This window comes from Gopherus evgoodei, chromosome 7 (assembly GCF_007399415.2).
Source record: "Gopherus evgoodei ecotype Sinaloan lineage chromosome 7, rGopEvg1_v1.p, whole genome shotgun sequence".
In the NCBI taxonomy this organism is placed as follows: domain Eukaryota; kingdom Metazoa; phylum Chordata; order Testudines; family Testudinidae; genus Gopherus; species Gopherus evgoodei.
The window spans coordinates 72,012,224-72,031,989 of NC_044328.1; the positions used below are offsets into that span (position 1 = coordinate 72,012,224).

General features: G+C 46.7%; 1 protein-coding gene across 3 annotated transcripts in view; it reads left to right on the plus strand.

The window, feature by feature from the left end:
* The window catches only part of LOC115655597 (cytochrome P450 2H2-like), a 30,115-nt gene extending 10,946 nt beyond the window's left edge, over nt 1–19,169 (plus strand). For 2 of the 3 annotated variants that reach the window (XM_030571219.1, XM_030571218.1), the window contains 7 exons: nt 4,256–4,405; nt 12,266–12,426; nt 13,309–13,485; nt 13,858–13,999; nt 16,056–16,243; nt 18,226–18,367; nt 18,991–19,169. In XM_030571219.1, coding sequence (XP_030427079.1) covers nt 4,256–4,405; nt 12,266–12,426; nt 13,309–13,485; nt 13,858–13,999; nt 16,056–16,243; nt 18,226–18,367; nt 18,991–19,169 — 1,139 coding nt within the window. The remainder of the gene's footprint in view (nt 1–4,255; nt 4,406–12,265; nt 12,427–13,308; nt 13,486–13,857; nt 14,000–16,055; nt 16,244–18,225; nt 18,368–18,990) is intronic. The other variant, XM_030571221.1, reaches the window with a different exon arrangement.
* Nucleotides 19,170–19,766: the final 597 nt, after the last annotated feature.

The window sequence follows — 19,766 nt, forward strand, 5'->3', positions numbered from 1 at the left end:
CAGTAACATCAGCATATAGAGCTGATATTCTCTGTATGTGGGGAACACAACTGAGATAACAAAAGGGGAAGTAGCTGGAGTTTCATTTAGAACAGTAGCAAAGATTGGTTCCATTCCCTGTTACTCCACTAGCTCCGTGACATGAATGGTCGTAACATCTCACTACAGGTGAGTGAGAGGCAGTGACTAGGCCATTGCACAGTAGAAGGGCGAGAATACAGCCAGGAGACCAGAGCTAGAGAGGCCAATCCCATTCTTCCCCTGCTCAGTGGTGTAACAAGGCCCTAGAGGGCCCTGGTCCAAGAATAGATTAGGAGGCCCCTTTTTCCAATCACAGGCCATAGCCCACAACTTTCCTCCCTCCCCGGCAACATCCCAGCCTACAACTCACCTCATCACCCCCCAAATCCCCTATTTCCACCCACACCTCTCACAACTCACCCCACTTGCCCTCAATCCCTCACCCTGACGCTCACTGTTGCTCCCCACTCACCCTATAACACCTCAACAACTGGCCCTCCAGCCCTTCACCTACTTCACCTTCACCTCATCAGATTTCTTTTGGCCCAATCCTCTAATTTGTCTAGGTCCCTCTGCATCCTATCCCTACCCTCCAGTGTATCTACCACTCCTCCCAGTTTAGTGTTATCTGCAAACTTGCTGAGGGTGCAGTCCATGCCATCCTCCAGATTATACAGCTGGGAACCCTGATGTGCACAGTTGCAACACTCACACAATAGGAACTCTTCTATATTTACAAATATTGTTTATTAATATATTTAGCTCTGTCACAAACACCCCAGCTCAGTAAGGTAGATATAGATACTACAGAATGTACATCTGCACATCCATATACTCACACCATCCCTTGTAGAATAACCTGAAATGTTAGCTATCATCTTCCTCCTCACCATCACCTCCCTCATCATCACCGGTGACCATCATTCTGGCACCTCCCAAGGGCTACATCTCTCTCTCTCTCCTATTGCCCCTAGGCTGGGATGCCACTTTTATAATATGTTACGCTGATGCCGCTATGTTTGATGCATATTCAATAGGGGATTTCTTCCCTTTTCCTTATTTGTATTTGCTCACCTTACTAATGTTGGGGTGACATTTTCGTATAGCTTGGTACATCAATGATCTCAACTTATTATCATATACGTCCATTCATTACAATGACCTCTTGTGGTTAGGTATCACATTTGTTGTTTTTGTCCTAACTGGTTATTTTGGTTCTTTCCAAGTTCCAAGTTGTGGTGTATCTCCTAAGTTTAAAAGACTCTGGGCTAAGGAAAGCCCCTTTGCCAACCTGCTTTAATGCATCCTCTATGTTAAAGGTCAAAGCCATACATGGACCTTATGCTTTGGCTCATCACCATCTATCTAGGTGAATGATCCGAAACATATGTATGATAACTTTGCCTTAGCTCAACATACAGGATGTGGCCTGCAGGTCCCTTGTGTTACAGCCAAAATATACTCTAATATAAACCTATTATAATAAAACAAATAATCAAACCCATAATAAAATGAGAAATGTATAAGAAAAGATATATAGGCAAGCAAGCAGGCTAGCCTTAGATGTATCTCATGTACCTGTTATGTATGCAGGTTAATTGCCAGGACACTTCTGTGGTTGAATTATTTACCTGAGGTCAGAACTTCCCTTTAAACTCTATTTTCAACTCCTCAAATACTTCGGGTTTTCTGTTGGGCCGTTTATCTGTGCAAAGTTCACAGGCCTCAAACCTTATGTTAACTTGCTGAAGCTAATGTCGTACAGGATACAGGCCTGCAGGTTTGTTGCATTACTTGCATTTTCAGGAATGTCGGGTTCCGTTCCAGTCTCTAAGGGGCGTGTTCTCTAGTAGTTACAGACCCTTCTGCTTGTTCTTCCCAAGCTTGACCACTTTTGCCCTGTCCCTTCCAGTCTATATCCCTGTCCCCAGTCCTTTCTCATCCCATCCCTGTCTCCTCTTCCCAGTCCCATTCTCCTTGCCTTCCTTACTCAGATTTCTCAGCCCAGCCCCCGTCTCCTTGCCCAGATAATCCCATTTCTCCCCTCTGGGCTCCCTGTCCAAGGCCCAGTCTCCCCCCTGCCCTAATTCTAACTCTGCCTCTTTCTCCCTACCCCCAGAGCCCATCTCCTTGCCCAGTCAGTCCCAATGTCCCCCTCTGGCTTCTCATCATTTTCATCCATCCAGGTTCCTTCTCCTAGTCTCCCCCTTCGCTGACTCTTTTCCCAGTTTCTTTGCCAAGCCAGTCCCAGTTCTCCCCTGCACCCTGCCTCCTTCTCAGATAGGTTGCCCATCTCCCCTTTTCTCCCTCACACTGATTCATGGTCCCAGTCTCCTTGCACAGCACCTGCTCATCCCCCAGTTCCTCATCTGATCTGAGTGATTTCTCCTTCCATCCCTGCCAACTGGGTCCCAATCCCTCCTGTTTCCCTGGCCATTTCCAGTCCCAGTCACTCCTTCCAGATCTCTGTCCCAGTCTCCTGGTTCAATCAGACCCAGGCTCCTCTCCCTTCGCCCGCTCTTAGTTACAGTCTCCTTGACTCCACCCCCCCCAGCTGCAATTAGAGGGACAGTCTGGCTTTTCCCTCTAGTCCTGGAATAGAGCATACTCAGTTGCTTTGTGAACATGGCGCATGCATAGAATGGTCAACACAAGGAGCTGAGAAGACAAAATGTTATGTTATTTTAGCCACTAAACCAGATTGAAAGTCTTGACAGGCCGGATCTGGCCTGCGGGTCCTAGTTTGACCTCCCCCGCACTAAACCCTAAGATCTCCACTGAGTATGTCCAAACCTTAATGTTCTTTTAACAGTTTTTGGTGTGCAATTCTCTCGGTTTTTAAAATAGCAAATTGAAAAACCAGAATTTCCTTCATGTGGCATCATATTGACACCTGCATGGGTCACCAGCAGGGCTGGAACCTTTAGATCCACTGCAAAGACCTCTGCCACTTGCAGAGTTAATGGAGTAACTGATAACAGCGGTAGATTGTCATATTTATATGCGGCCCAGCACTAGGAGCTGAGTGGTGCTGGTGTATGTGAAGTGATGACAGTATCTTTGGAGACTTTAGCCACTAAATTCTAAGTCTCCACTGATAATGTGTGAAATTTGGTTTTTCAAGGGCTTATAGCTTAGTGACATTTGGGTAGATTTTCATGGGAATGGCAAAGTCACACATTGACACACAGGCCAGCCTCTAGCCAAATTTCAAATCCCAGCTCTGACAAATGGGAGTGCTAGAGTTTCTCAAAGAAAAGGTCCCAGCATTTTTTATCATGGGCAGAAAACATATTTTTCCCTAACCTTGTTTGTGGAAATGGCTGAACACTTTGGCTGAAATATTCAAAAAACGTTCAACTTGAGGCACACAGATAGAAATTTTTTAGCCCAAATGGTTACAATTTGGCAAACTAATGTGTTTCCCAGTTTACTTCTAATTTGTAGTTTGTGCCAGTACATATACTTTGCTCTAATTACTGTGACTGCAAGAATTCTCATTGCTATGATGGGCCAAGCTCTGTTAGAGAAGAAACTACAGGTATTGGACATGTTAACTGTGGCAGGGTGCTGGCTAAGAAACTCTGAGCCAGGTCTCTGTCATATCCACTCCAATCAAGAAAGGGGAATTGGAACGGGCTGAGTAAGCCCAGGCCTGGCTGGCCTCATTAGCTAAGGGCTGCATAAAGGCTGGCAGGAAGGAAGCCAAAGGGAGAAGGAAAGGGTAGGAGCCAGAGAATAGAGAGAGGGAGAACTCATCGCTGCTGGCTGCAAGACTGAAGCTGTTTGTAGCTACAAGGTGGTGGGAAAGTAAACTGTAAATAAAGAGCACCCGTGATTACACCAATGCAGAGGTCTCTGGCTGGTTTGTGGGCACAGCAGGAGCAGAAGCTAGAGGGGCCCAGCTGCACCTCATTACAGTAATGAATTATTTTTCTTCCTCATAATTGCTCTGAAACTGCGATGAGTTTAATATGTAGGATATTGTGGTAAATAAACATATCAAACAGATTAAGTACAGAGTGATGACCGTGTAACAGTCTCCCAAGCAGAACACAGATACAAATAAAATTTGAGAACAGGATTATACGACAGGGTTGACTGCTATAGCAGGGGACTGGACTCAGTCCCTCCCAATCTTATGTTCCTATAAAACTTTGAATAAACAACATGTGGGTGGGTTTGAAAGTCTGGCCCCTCCCTCCTTTCTTTCCCATTCTCTTCCCTTTTTCAGGTATGGCTATGGCCAGTGGGGAGCCATGGAAGCAGCTACGTCGATTTACCCTCACCACCTTGAGGGATTTTGGGATGGGGAAGAAGAGCACTGAAGAGCGAATCCTGGAGGAAGCCCATTTTCTGGTGGAAAGGCTCAAAAACACTCACGGTGAGGATCAACTTTGTCTGTTGGAAATTACAACTGAAGAGTCAAAGTCTTTCTGTTTTTCATGCTATTGAATATTGAGCAGTGGCTCAGACACTGATATTGGTTCAAACATCTTCTAACTAAAGCTTTTAGCTGCACATAAAACTAACTGTGTTAATATAATATAAAAGTAGGTGGGCAAAGGTCTAAAGATGACCTTTTCAGGCTGTTGTTCCCTACCCACTGATATATGGCCAGTGAGCAAATGGAAAAGGTTTGTCTAGGGTTGGCAGAAGCTAAGACAGCGAACCGGGTAAGAGTGGATCCATTTATCTTCAGTCTGCTGCGTTAATGAGACACCCAAGCTTAGAGTTGCTTATTCTCATTTTCATCTCTGCTACACGTCTGATACAAATTTGGCACCTACATTCCATAATGATGGGCTCCCACAGGAATGATTGGAAACCACCGTGTAAATGGACAATGCTTCATAAGTGACCCACTAATTATTACTATTTATATTGCAGTAGTGAGTACAGATCCCAAGACTGGGGCTTTATTGTGTGTGTGCTATAGTAACAGATAGGAAGGACTGATCTGTGCAGCAAGCAGCATACATCTGAAATAGACATGAAAAATAAAAAGTGGAGGAAGGAAGTGTGATGGATCTGCTAAGCAGAGGACTATATGGATGCCATTCTGGCAGACATGCAGGAAACATCTTGCCTGGTGTATTTTGATGGCATCATCACTGGGAGGGCATTTGAGAAGCACCAGCAGAATTTGGGAGCTGTGCTGGAGAGGCTACTCCAAGCCAACTTAAAGGTGAATTCAGCAAAATGCAATTTTTGTGTGTGACAAAGTAAATTACCTGGGGCATATGATCTCAAGGGATGTTGATGGTGAAGCTGTCCAATCCTGATCAGTGCCGAGTCCTGTCACTAAGGAGCAGCGTTTCATTGGTCTGGTTTCATACTACTGGAGAGTCATTATTTGTTTTGCCATAACTGCACAGCCACTGTTCAAGCTGGCAGAGATGAGATGGATGTTTGAGTGGATTAGCCCTGCCAAGAAGCCTTTCTGGAACTAAAGTGGAGGCTCATGTCTGTAACAACACAGGCCTACTGAGATCCCCAGCTACCATCCATTCTAGATACAGATGCCAGTGAAGCTGGTATTGGTGCTGTTTTGACTCAGCCATATGGAGACAAGGAAAGAGTAGTTGCATATGTCAGCAGGATGCTGAACAAAGCAGAGCAGACCTATTCCGTGGCTAATGCAGAGTTGCTGGCAGTGGTGATCTTCACAAAATATGTTTGCCACTTCCTGCTGTGGAAAGGATTCCTGTGAAGAACAGATCATGGTTCCCTCAGGGGGCTTCATAATTTCCATGATGCCCAAGGACAATTGTGCTGGTGGTTGGGACAGCTGGCTCAATTCCAGTACCAGACAAGACACCGTCCAGGGTAACAGTACATGGATGCTGATGCTCTGTCCAGGAGACTGCGCCTGGAGGGCAATTGAGAGGCGAGTGCCACCCTGAGATAAGAACAAAAGCCAAAAGCAGGCTCACACCCAACAAACCAACCAACCAACCAAAGGGGGCCACCTGCAAGAAGAGGGTGCTGCTCCGAAAAAAGATTGTGATCACAGGCATATTGGCCAGAGAAAAGGGGGCACTCGTGAGAAAATGGGCACTCCTGACCCCATTACAGGGACATTTGGGGATGGAGAAGCTTAGCCAAAGGGTTTGAAGTTGATGCTACTGGCCTGGATGGTGCAGGTCACTTAGGGACCACGGACGTCTTCTTATACCTATGGGGACATAAGACAGATCATCCTACACCTAGAGTATCCCTGGTTACCACTCAGACAAGCCACCCTCTGCAAATGGTAGCTATGGTTATTCTGGAGAGTCAGTCAGTACACCCTTGTGAGAGCAGGCTACTTCTCTGAGTAGGTAGAGGCTCATCAACTGCCTGATCGAGAAGCACAAATGGTTGCTAACCTCACTCCTTGCATACCAACCAATGGTGAAAATTTTGAATCATGCTTATTCTAAGAGGTATGTGACCTCCTTGAGATAAATAAGACCTATACTACACCTTACTACCCATGGTGAGACAGGCTGTTGGTGTCAGGAATCAGGGGCTGCAGCAGAGTCGGTCTCTGGGAAACCTAACAAGGGCAGCTGGCCTGTGATAGGCTGCCTGATTAGCTACACCACCTGCCTGGTGGGAAGAGACAGCAGACCAGTTCTTAAGCCCAGCTGCAGCAACAGTTTGGCGGCTGCTCAAAGCATTTGCCCATGATTGTGATAGCTCCTGCTCCTGCCTTGCCTCATTCCAAGTAACCTGATTCTGACCTTTGGCTCCAATTCTTGACTTTTGACTTTGGCTCTGGCACCTGGCCTCTGGGTATGACCCTGGTCTCCTGCTCTACTAATCCTGGCTACCAACTCCTGCTCTGAGCAGTAGGCATGAGCAGCCACACCCAGGTTTCTGCCAGGTGGAGCGTCTGAACTGTACATTTGCAGCTATGTTGTAGATGCCAGTCAACAGAAGTGGGACAGTTTTCTTCCCTAGGTCATGATGGCCTACAGGACTAATGTGCAGTCGTCCCTGGGGTACACATCATATAATGTGATGTTTGGGCATGTGACCACCCTCTAGCAGAATTGCTGGATGGGGTAGCCAAGACAGATGAGTATACTAGTCCCACAGAGTACCTAGCACTTGACAGGCATCCTCAGCACTGCTGCCCAAGCAGTAAAGCCTCACCAGGGCCACCTAGAGACAGAAGGAGCCCTGAGATTTAAGGGGGAGTGCCCAGATATACCAGGAGGGTGAACTGGTTTGGGTCCACAGAAGGGAAAGGAGTTTGAGTGCTAAGTTGCAGCAAAAGTACAGGTGTTCATACAGGGTGGTCGACCAGGCATCAGAGGTGTTTTGTGCACAATCCACTGTCCTCAATGGAAACAATTTTGTCCTCCATTACAACAGGCTAAAACCTACTTGGGTCCTTACCCAGCTGAAGATATGATCAACTTCCCACAGCAGGGCCAATAGAATAATTGAGAACCACAGTCAGCTAAGAGGTTGACTCCCAGACCAGTAGAGAGGACCAGATCAGGGTGAACATTAGCATGTGTCTCATTGAGTATTGGCAATCCATCATATGGCATAGCCAGGCGTGGCCTTATCAGAAGGAACTGAAATGGATGACAAAGAGAACCACCAACAGTGGGACGTGAACCTATAACAGAGATGGTAGAACCAGTACCGGGGAAGGAATTCTGTAATCTGGGCTGAGGCGAGCCAATGAGTGAGCAAAACACAAATGACCCAGCGATATAGAAGGACCTGAGGCCACAGGAAGAGCACAGAGCCCTCTGCTGGCACCAAGACTGCCACATGGACTAGCAGTATGTGTGAGAATGCATCCTTCCTCAGAGAGGAGGGCAGTATGATGAGTCTGTTAAGCAGGAACTACAAGTCCCATTGACCACTTCCCAACTGCACTTGATACTTCCCTTTCCCCTGGTCAGGTAGGGGGAAAGATCCTGAACCAGGATGTGGCCTGGCTATGATGGAAAGCAGCAGCCACAATGCAAGAAAGGAGCTGTGGAGAGGTTGTATGCAGAGAGGAACCCCCAGCAACTGTGGACAGAGTTCCATATGGAACAAGTTGCCAGACATTACAGTTGGGGGCAGGTCACTGGTAGGATTGCCAGGCGTCCAGTTTTCAACCGGAATTCCTAGTCGAAAAGGGACCCTGGCAGCTGGTGCTGACTGGACCATTAAAAGTAGGAGATGGGACTAGGGGCGAGGGTAGTGCAAAGAGCCTCCCTGGCCACCCATGCACCTAGGGGCCACAAGGACCTGGTGGCCGCTTCCTGGGAGCCACAGTAAGCGCTGCCGGGACCCCGCACCCCGAACCCCCTCCCACATCCCTGCCCCAGCCCTGAGCCCCATCCTGCAGCTCAAACTTCTCATCCGTAGCCCCACCCCAGAGCCCGCACCCCCAACCAGAGCCCTCATGCCCCTCCCACACCCCAGCCTCCTGCCCCAGCCCAGTGAAAATGAGTAAGAGTGGGGAAGAGTGAGTGACGGGGGTGTGTGGGGGAGTTGGAGCCAGCATGGGTGGGGCCTCAGGGCAGGGGTGTTCATTTTTTTGTATGATTAGCAAGTTGGCTACCCTAGTCGATGAGGGAGCAACAGCAGCTGGGCAGGGAGCCAATGCAGAGGGGCCCAAGGAGAGACACTAACGGAGCCTGGCCTGGAAACCTGAAAGCTCCTATTTGCTTGCACAGAGACTGCGCTAGAGAGGGTGTGCCAGGCATGAGCCCTGAAGGACTCTGACTCTCGCCTGTACTGCCCCAGGGCCAAATAGCAAGCACTAGGCCTCACTGGGATTTGTAACTGTTGAAGCCTCTGTGTATCTAGTGTACCTAGTGTATAGTGGTCTGACTACCAAAAGGAGGCTGCCAGACAGCTCTCCAACACCAAATTCTACAGGCCACTTCCCTCAGATCCCACTGAGGAATACACTAAGAAACTACAACATCTACTCAGGACACTCCCTACACTAACACCGGAAGAAATCAACATACCCTTAGAGCCCCGACCAGGGTTATTCTATCTACTACCCAAGATCCACAAACCCGGAAATCCTGGACGCCCCATCATCTCAGGCATTAGCAGTCTCACTGAATGACTGTCTGGATATGTGGACTTTCTGCTCAGACCCTATGCCACCAGCACTCCCAGATATCTCCGTGACACCACTAATTTCCTGAGGAAACTACAATGCATTGGTGACCTTCCAGAAAACACCATCCTAGCCATCATGGATGTAGAGGCTGTTTACACGAACATCCCACACACAGATGGAATTCAAGCTGTCAGGAACAGTATCCCTGATGATGCTACAGCACAACTGGCTGCTGAGCTCTGTGCCTTTATCCTCACACACAACTATTTCAAATTTGATGACAATATATATCTCCAGATCAGTGGCACAGCTATGGGCACCTGCATGGCCCCACAATATGCCAATATTTTTATGGCCGACCTGGAACAACACTTCCTCAGCTCTCGTCCACTTATGCCCCTTCTCTACCTACGCTACATTGATGACATCTTCATCATCTGGACCCATGGGAAGGAGTCTCTGGAAAAATTCCACCACGATTTCAACAGCTTCCACCCCACCACCAACCTCAGCCTGGACCAATCTACACGGGAGGTCCACTTCCTAGACACCACAGTGCAAATAAGTGATGGTTACATTACCACCACCCTATACCGAAAACCTACCGACCACTATGCCTACCTTCATGCCTCCAGATTCCATCCCGGGCACATCACACGATCCATTGTCTACGGCCAAGCACTGAGGTACAACCGCATCTGCTCTAACCCCTCAGACAGAGACCAACACCTACAAAATCTCCACCAAGCATTCTCAAAACTACAATACCCGCATGAGGAAATAAGGAAACAGATCAATAGAGCCAGACGTGTACCAGAAGCCTCCTACTGCAAGACAAACCCAAGAAAGAAACCAACAGGACTCCACTGGCCATCACATACAGTCCCCAGCTAAAACCTCTCCAACGCATCATCAGGGACCTACAACCCATCCTGGACAATGATCCCACACTTTCACAGGTCTTGGGTGGCAGGCCAGTCCTCGCCCACAGGCAACCTGCCAGCCTGAAACATATTCTCACCAGTAACTGCACACCACACCATAGTAACTCTAACTCAGGAACCAATCCATGCAACAAACCTCGATGCCAACTCTGCCCACATATCTACACCAGCGACACCATCACAGGACCTAACCAGATCAGCCATACCATCACCGGTTCATTCACCTGCATGTCCACCACTGTAATATACGCCATCATATGTCAGCAATGCCCCTCTGCTATGTACATCGGCCAAACTGGACAGTCGCTATGGAAAAGGATAAACGGACACAAATCAGATATTAGGAATGGCAATATACAAAAACCTCTAGGAGAACACTTCAACCTCCCTGGCCACACTATAGCAGACCTTAAGGTGGCCATCCTGCAGCAAAAAAACTTCAGGACCAGACTTCAAAGAGAAACTGCTGAGCTTCAGTTCATCTGCAAATTTGACACCATCAGCTCAGGATTAAACAAAGACTGTGAATGGCTTGCCAATTACAAAACCAGTTTCTCCTCCCTTGGTTTTCACACCTCCACTGCTAGAACAGGGCCTCATCCTCCCTGATTGAATTATCTCATTATCTCTAGCTTGCCTGCATATATATACCTGTCCCTGGAAATTTCCACTGCATGCATCTGACGAAGTGGGTATTCACCCACGAAAGCTCATGCTCCAAAACATCTGTTAGTCTATAAGGAGCCACAGGACTCTTTGCTGCTTTTACAGATCCAGACTAACACAGCTACCCCTCTGATACTTGTATCTGAACCCTTTGCTGCCAGCCCTGACCCAATTCCCTTTCCCTGAGCCGTGTGTCTGAGTGGCTATCGAGCCCCACTAGGGCTAGCGCCTACAAGACCTAAAGTGCTTGCCTCCGAATCATAGTATGGCTGGGGCACTATAAATACCTTGGGTCTTTGGTGTACTCCAGCTCCAAGGAGCCCAAATAATTACAGGATTGTTTCCCCTATTTAAGATATAGAAAGCTGAGACACAGAGATGAAGTGACTTGCTTGAGGTCACATCTGGGACGTCTGCAGCGGAGATGGGAATTGTTCCCAGATTTCCTGAGACCCAGGCCTTAGCAGCAAACCATCCTGCCTCTTGCAATATTTAATGCAACAATAAGGGCTAAACTGAAGTTGGCTCTTCCCATCTGGTGAATTGTAAGTGGAAGAGGAGAATGCACTGAGACCTTTCCCCACCATTGGTACTACATTAGTGCTGCTGCTGCTGCTGCTGCTGCTGCTGCTGCTTGTGCACCCTGAGCCAATGGGCAGCTATTGCTGTTGGGAATGAGTCAAAGAGAATCGATGGGTGAGGGACACGAACAGGGGTCTGGTGCATGAAGAAAATGCTGCTTCTGGATGTTCCCCATGAGCACTGTGCTCTCAGGTTAGAGGAGTGAACTCTTGCCAATAATTCCCAGGAATGTTGTGCTGCTCCCTCTGATGCTGCAGCCCCAGGTTAGCTCTCAGTTACCAGCCCCATGTGTTCCTTGTGCTTATGGGGAAGGGAGAACCTGAAACGGAAGCTAAGATGTCACTGGTGAACCAGTGGGAAATTCAGCCTCTCCAGCTGCATTAGCTGAGCTGTGGGGCCTGCTTAGCGCACTCTGAAGGCGGAAAGCAGACCTATCCCCCCTGCTGTTGTGCTGTGAGCCTTTATTCCTTCCCTAGCACAACAACTGTGTATTTGCACTGTATGGCCCGGGCTGGCAGTGCCAAGGGGAGATTGCTCTGCTCTGGGAGTTAGTGGTGATGCTACAACAACACAAGCAGTGGCTCAGGCAGAACCCTCTGAGCAGGATCCTGTTGTGAAAGGCTTGGGATCTTTCCTGTGAAATGGGATCCAAGTCAGACAGGCGGGTGTCAGTCAGAGAGGCACTGATGGTCCTTGGTCAGACCAGAGTGTGCCAGGCAGAGAGCAGCAGAGCAGACAGAGTTAAACTGATTGCCAAGAAGAAAAAGTGGCAAGTGTTTAATTTAGCATGTGAGAGGTAAGAGGGAGGGATTGGGGCAGCCCTAACCCACCCTCCTCAGGGAATATTGCTGTCAGCCCTACCTTGAGACTTTCCCTATGGATGGAGATCCACAACATCTCCATGCTGCCAGTGACTCTGATGCAGAGGGTGAAGACACTAAATTAAAACTGACTCTTTAGTTTTGTTTTGCTCCAGGGCGGCCCTTTGACCCCACCCTCTTCCTCAACCATGCCACCTCCAATGTCATCTGCTCGATCGTCTTTGGGGACCGGTTTGACTATGAAGATAAGAAGTTTGTAACTTTAATAAATCTCATAGATGAAATTAACAAGCTCCTGCGCTCTCCCAGGACAGTGGTATGATCAGGGTTTTATTCTATTCTTCTCCTTTCTATTGGGGGAGGGAACAGAAATTTATTTCTTTAACTATTAATTTTCCATAAACAAGTGTTATTTCAGATTCCCATAATGGTCTCCTTCTGGCTAGGCTGCAGCTACTACCAAACCCAGCCTCAAACTTGTTTCTAAGCATTGTTTAAATTCCCACACAAAACACGTCATTAGCTTAGAATTAAATTTGCTTAAAGATATTCACTATCAACATTATCAGTAAAAATCAAGGAAGTTGCCAGTTAAAATGTTAATGTCCACACCAATCACATGTCACATGCCTTATCACATAAGCAACATGACAGTGAATGTGATCACATTTCTCACTTCCAAAATAAACTCTTTTTCAATCCAGCTCACAGCCACTTACCTCCATGCCCCCTTCCTGAAAACCTCACTAAATGTACCAAATGAAGAGCCAAACTGTCTGCTGGCATAACTCATTCAAAATCAATGGAGTTACATTGGCAAAGAATGTGAGTCTTTTAAATTCAACCTCAGCACGACTAAAGTAAATTTCCCTTTGAAAATCTATAATGTGCTACCACTTGCAAAGAAAATCTGTGTTCAGAGGGTGATGTTTTCAAAAACAAGATGTGTCTATTTTGAAAATAATGGAGAGCCTTTTACCTAATGTAACTGAATGTCTCTGAAGTTTTTGTGTAGGATATATATATGCATTGGGTAATGGGAGTTGGTAAAGTTTTCAAAGTTCTTCAGAATCCATTTAGAAAATAAGATGTCACAGAAGAGTCTGTGCTGCTGTAGTTAAGTCATTTGAGTAAATACTATGAAGGAAGCTTCTCTGCCCAGGAAAACCAAGATGTGTTTTTCTTTCAATCTTTACAGCTGTACAATTTTTTCCCAACTCTCATGCATTACATCCCTGGGCCTCACCAGAGAATCTTTAAACATTTTGAGGAGTTGAGAAAGTTTGTTCTGGAGAGAGTGGAGATGCACAGAGAGTCCCTGGAGCCCAGCTGCCCTCGAGACTTCATCGATGCTTTCCTCATCAAAGTAAAACATGTAGGTGCTAGCCGCAGCCCTTCCCCTTTACTGGGGAGTGGGTTATACATATCAGTGCTATTTATTTGTCAAGGAACAACAGAGTACGTGGCTTTTCAGAAGCCCCTAAAGGGAGACAAGGAAATTGAAATATAAAGGGGGAAGCCTTATTCACCTCACTCATGTAAAAGCACATTAGTGAACAGAAATGGCCCAAAGCACTGCAATAATACTGCTGTAATCTCCAGTACTATGGCCCATTTCTGTCGGATTTGTATAACGATGCCAGGTGGGTCACATTTTGGGTAGAAAATGAGACTTTTTTGGCTTGTGACAATAGATCGAAGGCTTTTACAATCAATTATCAACCATCTGTACCAAACCTTTTTGCAGGAGCAACATAACAGCCAGTCGGAATTTACCACTGAGAGCTTGTTAAACAGAACATTAGGCTTATTCTTTGCTGGAACAGGGACAACCAGTGACACCCTGAAATGTGGACTCAAGCTTCTTATGAAATACCCAGAAATCGAAGGTAACAGTGACACACACACACAAAATGTTAAGTCTTCGGGAGATGTGAGGAGAGCCTGGCTCTATTGATCAGTACATGTAGGCAGAGCCTCCTTCGTTAAATCATCAGATCACATCTGGCCTGGGTTGGCAGTGACCTGCATGACCTGCATGACTGCCATGCAGTGGATGTTCTTTGGTTCATGTGAAGTGAGTTGAAGATTGTTGGGGGACTTTCTTACTCCAGTTCCCTGCAGGCAGAAGTTCTCATCCAAAAAGCACCAGTACAGTGGGCATTACTTATCCCCATATTGGCCATCTGAGGAGAGGATCCAAAGGCTGAATGGGGCTGTTGTGATTGAATTCCTCTCCCAAACCCAGATCAGTGTTCAGGTTCTCTGATAAGGGAAGTACATGTGTATGTCTACACTACAATTAAACATCCGTGGCTGGCCCGGGTCAACTGGGTCTGGCTCACAGGACTTGGGCTACAGGGCTGTTTAACTGCTGTGTAGATGTTTTGGCTTGGGCTGGAGCCCAGGCTCTGGGACCCTCCCTCTTTCTGGGGTCCCTGAGCCTTGGCTCCAGCCTGAGCCCTAACCTCTAAACAGCCCTGTAGCCTGAGTCAGCTGACATGGCCAGCCATGGGTGTTTAATTGCAGTGTTTGTAAAAGAGAAGCCTGCCCTGCCCAGGGCTGGCGCTTCCATTTAGGCGACCTAGGCAGTCGCCTAGGGCACCAGGATTTAGGGGGGCGGCATTTTGCTGCCCTTGGCAATAATTCGGCAGCGGGGGGTCCTTCCGTGCTCCGGGTCTTCAGCGGCAATTCTGCGGCGGGTCCTTCACTCGCTCCAGGACCCGCCGCCGAAGTGCCCCGAAGACCGGGAGCATGGAAGGACCCCTCCGCCACAGAATTGCCACCAACGACCGGGAGCGCAGAAGGACCCCCATCTAGGGTGCCAAACACCCTGGCCCCGCTCCTGGCCCCGCCACTGACCAGGGTGTGTCTGTTCTGTGCGTAACAGATGCTTTCACATTGCAGGGCTGTCAAACGGGCCCCTTCCCCCTGAATGAAGGCAAAGTTGTTTTGCCTTTGGATTTAATGGGCTTGTAGAGGACAGGATCATGTAAGGGCTTAAATCATAGCTCTGTTAGTGCTAAAAAAAATCTGTATACAGTGCTAATTCCAACTTCATATTAGCAGGGCCGTCCCTAGCTATTTTGGTGCCCTATGCAGCCCCTCCGGGAGGCGGGGCTGAGTGGGACCTCAGGACTCCGTGGGGGGGGGGCTGTGTGAGGCCCTTCCACAGACCTCCACGGGAGGAAGTGGGTTGGCCCCAGGCCTCCATGGGGGACGGGAGAGAGGGGGGCTGGCCACTTCCTGCACGAAGTAGAGTGACCTGGTCCCAGCCTGCTCCCCTGGTTCCCAGGCTTGGAGGGAGGGGGGAACTGCCCCCCAGAACTCGCCGGTGACACAGCTGGGAGCCAGAGGAGCAGAGCAGGTTGGGGCCGGGTCACTCCACTCACCGGTGAGTGCAGGCCCCGACCATTTTTGGAGTCCTCGGGGAGTGCGGGCGGGGCTGGGGCAGGAAGAGATGGGGCGGAGCAGAGGCAGGGGCCCTGGAGAAGAGCCAGAGCAGGGGATGGAGCAGCACGCAGCTGCGCAGGGCACCAGGAAATTTGGTGCCCCAAATTTTCTGGTGCCCTACGCATCTGCATACTTTGTGTATGGTTAAGGAGAGCCCTGCACATTAGCAAATGGCCTTGTGGTGGGAGATGCTTTGGGACTCTTTTGCTTAGTAGATATTTAGATGCACTGGTGATAATTTTACATTGTGCTCTAGTTAGTAACAGAACCAGGTATAAACAATATCACTGCCCTGTGATTACATTGTTGGCCCTTTGTCATAGATACCTAGTACAGTAGTTTCTGTAACAGAAAATTTTACCTGTTTTGTTATATTCCCAATGTCCATCTGCTGAGACTTGTGTTTCGGGGGCAGAGCAACAGACTGTTGGGCAAATCCATGGGAATCCTGTTCTTTAGTCTTGGTGTTAAATGTCATTAATTTGATGACAGAGAAGGTTCATGTAGAGATTGACCGTGTGATCGGCCGAAGCCGAAGCCCCTGCATGGCATATCGAAGCCAGATGCCCTACACAGATGCCGTTGTACATGAGATCCAGAGATTCATCTCTCTTGCCCCTCTTGGTGTCCCACGTGCTGTGACTAAAGACACTCGTTTCAGACAATACATTATCCCCAAGGTCAGTTCTCGGTGAAAGAGCCAGTCCTGCGTTCGCGATAAAAAGAGTTTGGCCAGTTTTTATGTGGTGGGAGTTTTAAATAATTGCCAGGAATGTACCAATTATATTGAAACTTTCTAAGCCTCTGTTTGGAGCTGAACAGACTTTCATAGTATGCAGGTTAGGGTTTCCATCCAAAAGAAGGTTTGAGAGCCTAGTTGTGTAGCAGTAAGATATGGAATAGCGAATAACTTCAGCAGTGATGTGCATCTAAGATTTTGGTATAACATCAATGCGTGCAATCATTCCCTTCTTTTTTGGGGCCAAAGGCGGGTGTTTCTGGGGAAACTTCTTGATACTGTTCGGTCAAATCAAAACAAAATAGTGCATGCAAATGAGTAATGAATGAACAGGTTTAAAAAGGATCAGAGCTCCCCGCACATTTGCCCATTTCTGGAATTGAATGCAAACCAGTACAGATAAATACACACCACAAAACAAACCACGTTTCAAGGCTGAGGTTTCTGTAAAATTGAGTCGGGTTCTTACTGTTAGTCCGATGATGCCAGTTACTGAGCTCAGTTCAGCCAGCAAGCCAAAAAAAATCAGAAAAAATATTCGTTTAGCTTCTGAAAATATTTGCAATTTGTCAGCAAGTTGGAAAAATCTGGTCTACTTCAGAAATCTTGGTGTGGGTTTTATCCCCCTTCTTTAATGCTTTAGCCCAGTGGATTGGGCATTTCCTGGGATGTGGGAGACCTAGATTTGTACCTCCACTCTGGAGCTAGGACTTGAACTCAGATTTCTCCAGTGAGTAACCTAAGCACCAGGCTATAGACTATGCGAGGGTGAGTCCTCAATCTCTCTTGCAGAAGCTATTCTGTTTCATGTCAATACTTAAATATTCAGTGAAGCAGGGACTCAAGCGCAGTTCTTCCCCCTGAGTGCCCTAATCACCAGCATTTAGGTTATTCTGTTCTCAAGTTCTCCTGGTCAAGCTGTTCCACTTTGTATTTTCATTAGGCCAAAAATCTGGGATTTAAGAAATGTGGATTAAATTCTTCCCTCTGCTTGATTCAGAGGAGGGATTTGAATCCACCTCTCCTGCCTCCCAGGTGAGTGCCTTTCTCATTCTTGCTGGCTCAGTGGATATTTAAATATTAATGAAAAGTGGAACAGCTTCATAAGGACAGATTGAAAGGAGCCTATCCTGGAATATCTGAGAGCTTGGAGGTTAGAATCCTCATTTTGGATGGGGGGATGATCTGAGTTCAAATTGTTGCTCCAAATTGGGGATTCAAACTTGCATCTCTCACATCCCAAGTACCTTAGCCTCTGGCCTAAAAGTTATAGAAAGACACACACCCCTCCTCCTATGTGTTTTCTGAACTTTTTCCCAGACAAAACTGATTGGATCAAATTTGCAGATAGTTTCGGATCAGCTGAAACTGCATTTCTGCTGGATAAACTGTATTTGTCTGATAAGATTTACCCAGTTTTCATCTCCACCAAACTCTGAACATGTTGAGCTGTTAAAATGCACCAGAACTCACCATACTCAGGGGTGGGGTTGCTGACTGTGAGTTTGACTATAAAATTGCATGGGGCTCTTAGTTTAATTATGAATTATAGGGAAACTGTTGGTGTGATGAATACAGTATCTTGACCAGGAAACGTCAAATGCTTCAGAGCATCAGCTCAGAGGTGCAAGTGAAACTTCTGGATCTTAGCCAAACTCTCCCCAAACTATGTTGAATTCAGGATAATGATCAGATAGGAACAACCTCTCTGAAGAGGATTTCCCTGTGGATGGGATTTCAGTGGGATTAGCTCTTCTCATGGAATTTTAATATTGCTACTTCTGGTTGAAAACATGAAGTTCAGGAACTGCAAGGAAATGAAGAAAAATCAAGATGGGACCCACTGTCCAGCTCTGAATTTTGAAGGTTTCTCTGCTTTGGATAGTATCCACTTTAACTCTGTTTATATGTTTACTAATTTAGGGCACCACTATATTCCCTGTGCTGCAGTCAGTCCTATATGACAGCAAGGAATTTCCAAACCCAGAGCAATTTAACCCAGGGCATTTCTTGGATGAAAATGGTGCCTTCAAGAAGAGTGACTTCTTCATGCCTTTTTCTATAGGTAAAGATATCCATGTTTATTTCAGATCTCAGATCTTCTAGCTTTGCCTCAGTGATTCAGCTGGCTCACACTGTCTGCAGAGGGTTTTCAGGTGGTCCATGAAGCAGAGTTTCTCACGCTAGTAAAACATCTATCAGTCTTTAAACCATGTTACTTCCCACTAGCTGTCTGAAGTGACTTTTCGGATGCACTCGACATACTCCTCTCTTTGCTCTGCTTGGCATCTTCATGCTTTTCTGGTGTCTGTCTGGCGTAAATGAATACATGATCAATTATTCTTTCATCCACCTATTCATGATCCTGCCTGCACCTCCTTACTTGTTACCCAATAACCACCACATTACTCTCCCTTTAACACTTATTAGCCAACTTGGGAAGCGCATAAGCTATTCCTCAAATCCCACATCTTCCCAAACCTCTCCCCAAACTGGATTTAAAAAGACCGCTTTATATATGGAACTCAAACCTTAAAACAATCTTTGAATGGCTTCTTAAGCTCAAAATGCTTTCCTACCATCCTGAACTCAGAGTGACTTCCATCATCCTCCATCCATAGAAACAGCATGTAAAGTGCAGCAAAGAAAGATCTCCAATATCTCTTCAATATTCCTTTTTCATTGCAGGGAAACGGAGTTGCTTGGGAGAGGCTCTGGCTCGGATGGAACTATTTTTGCTACTGACAACGATTTTGCAAAACTTTATCTTGAAGTCTCCCATTGACCCCAAAGATATTGATATAACTCCAATGAGTTTCACCTCAAATATCCCAGTGTCCTACCAGCTCATTGTTATTCCTCGGTAAATATCTTGAAAAGTCACCTCCATTTCCTGAGGTGATTAATTTGATGGTCTGTGATCTTGAACTCCTTAATACAGTGACAGAAATTAACTAATTGCCGTGAAATGCACAGACAAATTAGTCAACTTTTTAAGTAAATAGGATTTAACAAAATTAAGTGTTATACCATAAAATAACTGTATGACAGGTACAATAATCCTGCAGTGTTCTCAAATGGGCTCAGGTGTGAATTTATTCTCAACATATGCTGGGTATGTTTTCAGTTCATTTGTGGTGTAGTTGACAAACGTGAAAGTTTCTTTGACATCTGTAAAGGCTGCTCTGTTCACAAGGAGCTAGTAACAATGTCCAGCATTTTAGGTCTGTTCAACCAATGATAGTGAATTATGACGATGACGTTCTGCTTCGATGGGGAGAGTTTCTGTGGTAGGGGACTGAACTGGCATTCCCACTCCTCACTTTATCCAATCTGGTTTAGATAATTTCAGTAGGATTAATCTTTTACTCTTCATACAGATTCTTTCTATAATTTTTGTAACTCATCTCTGGCATCTTAAATCTATAAAATAAGGTTCCAGGAATGTCCATCTGTGTGTCACT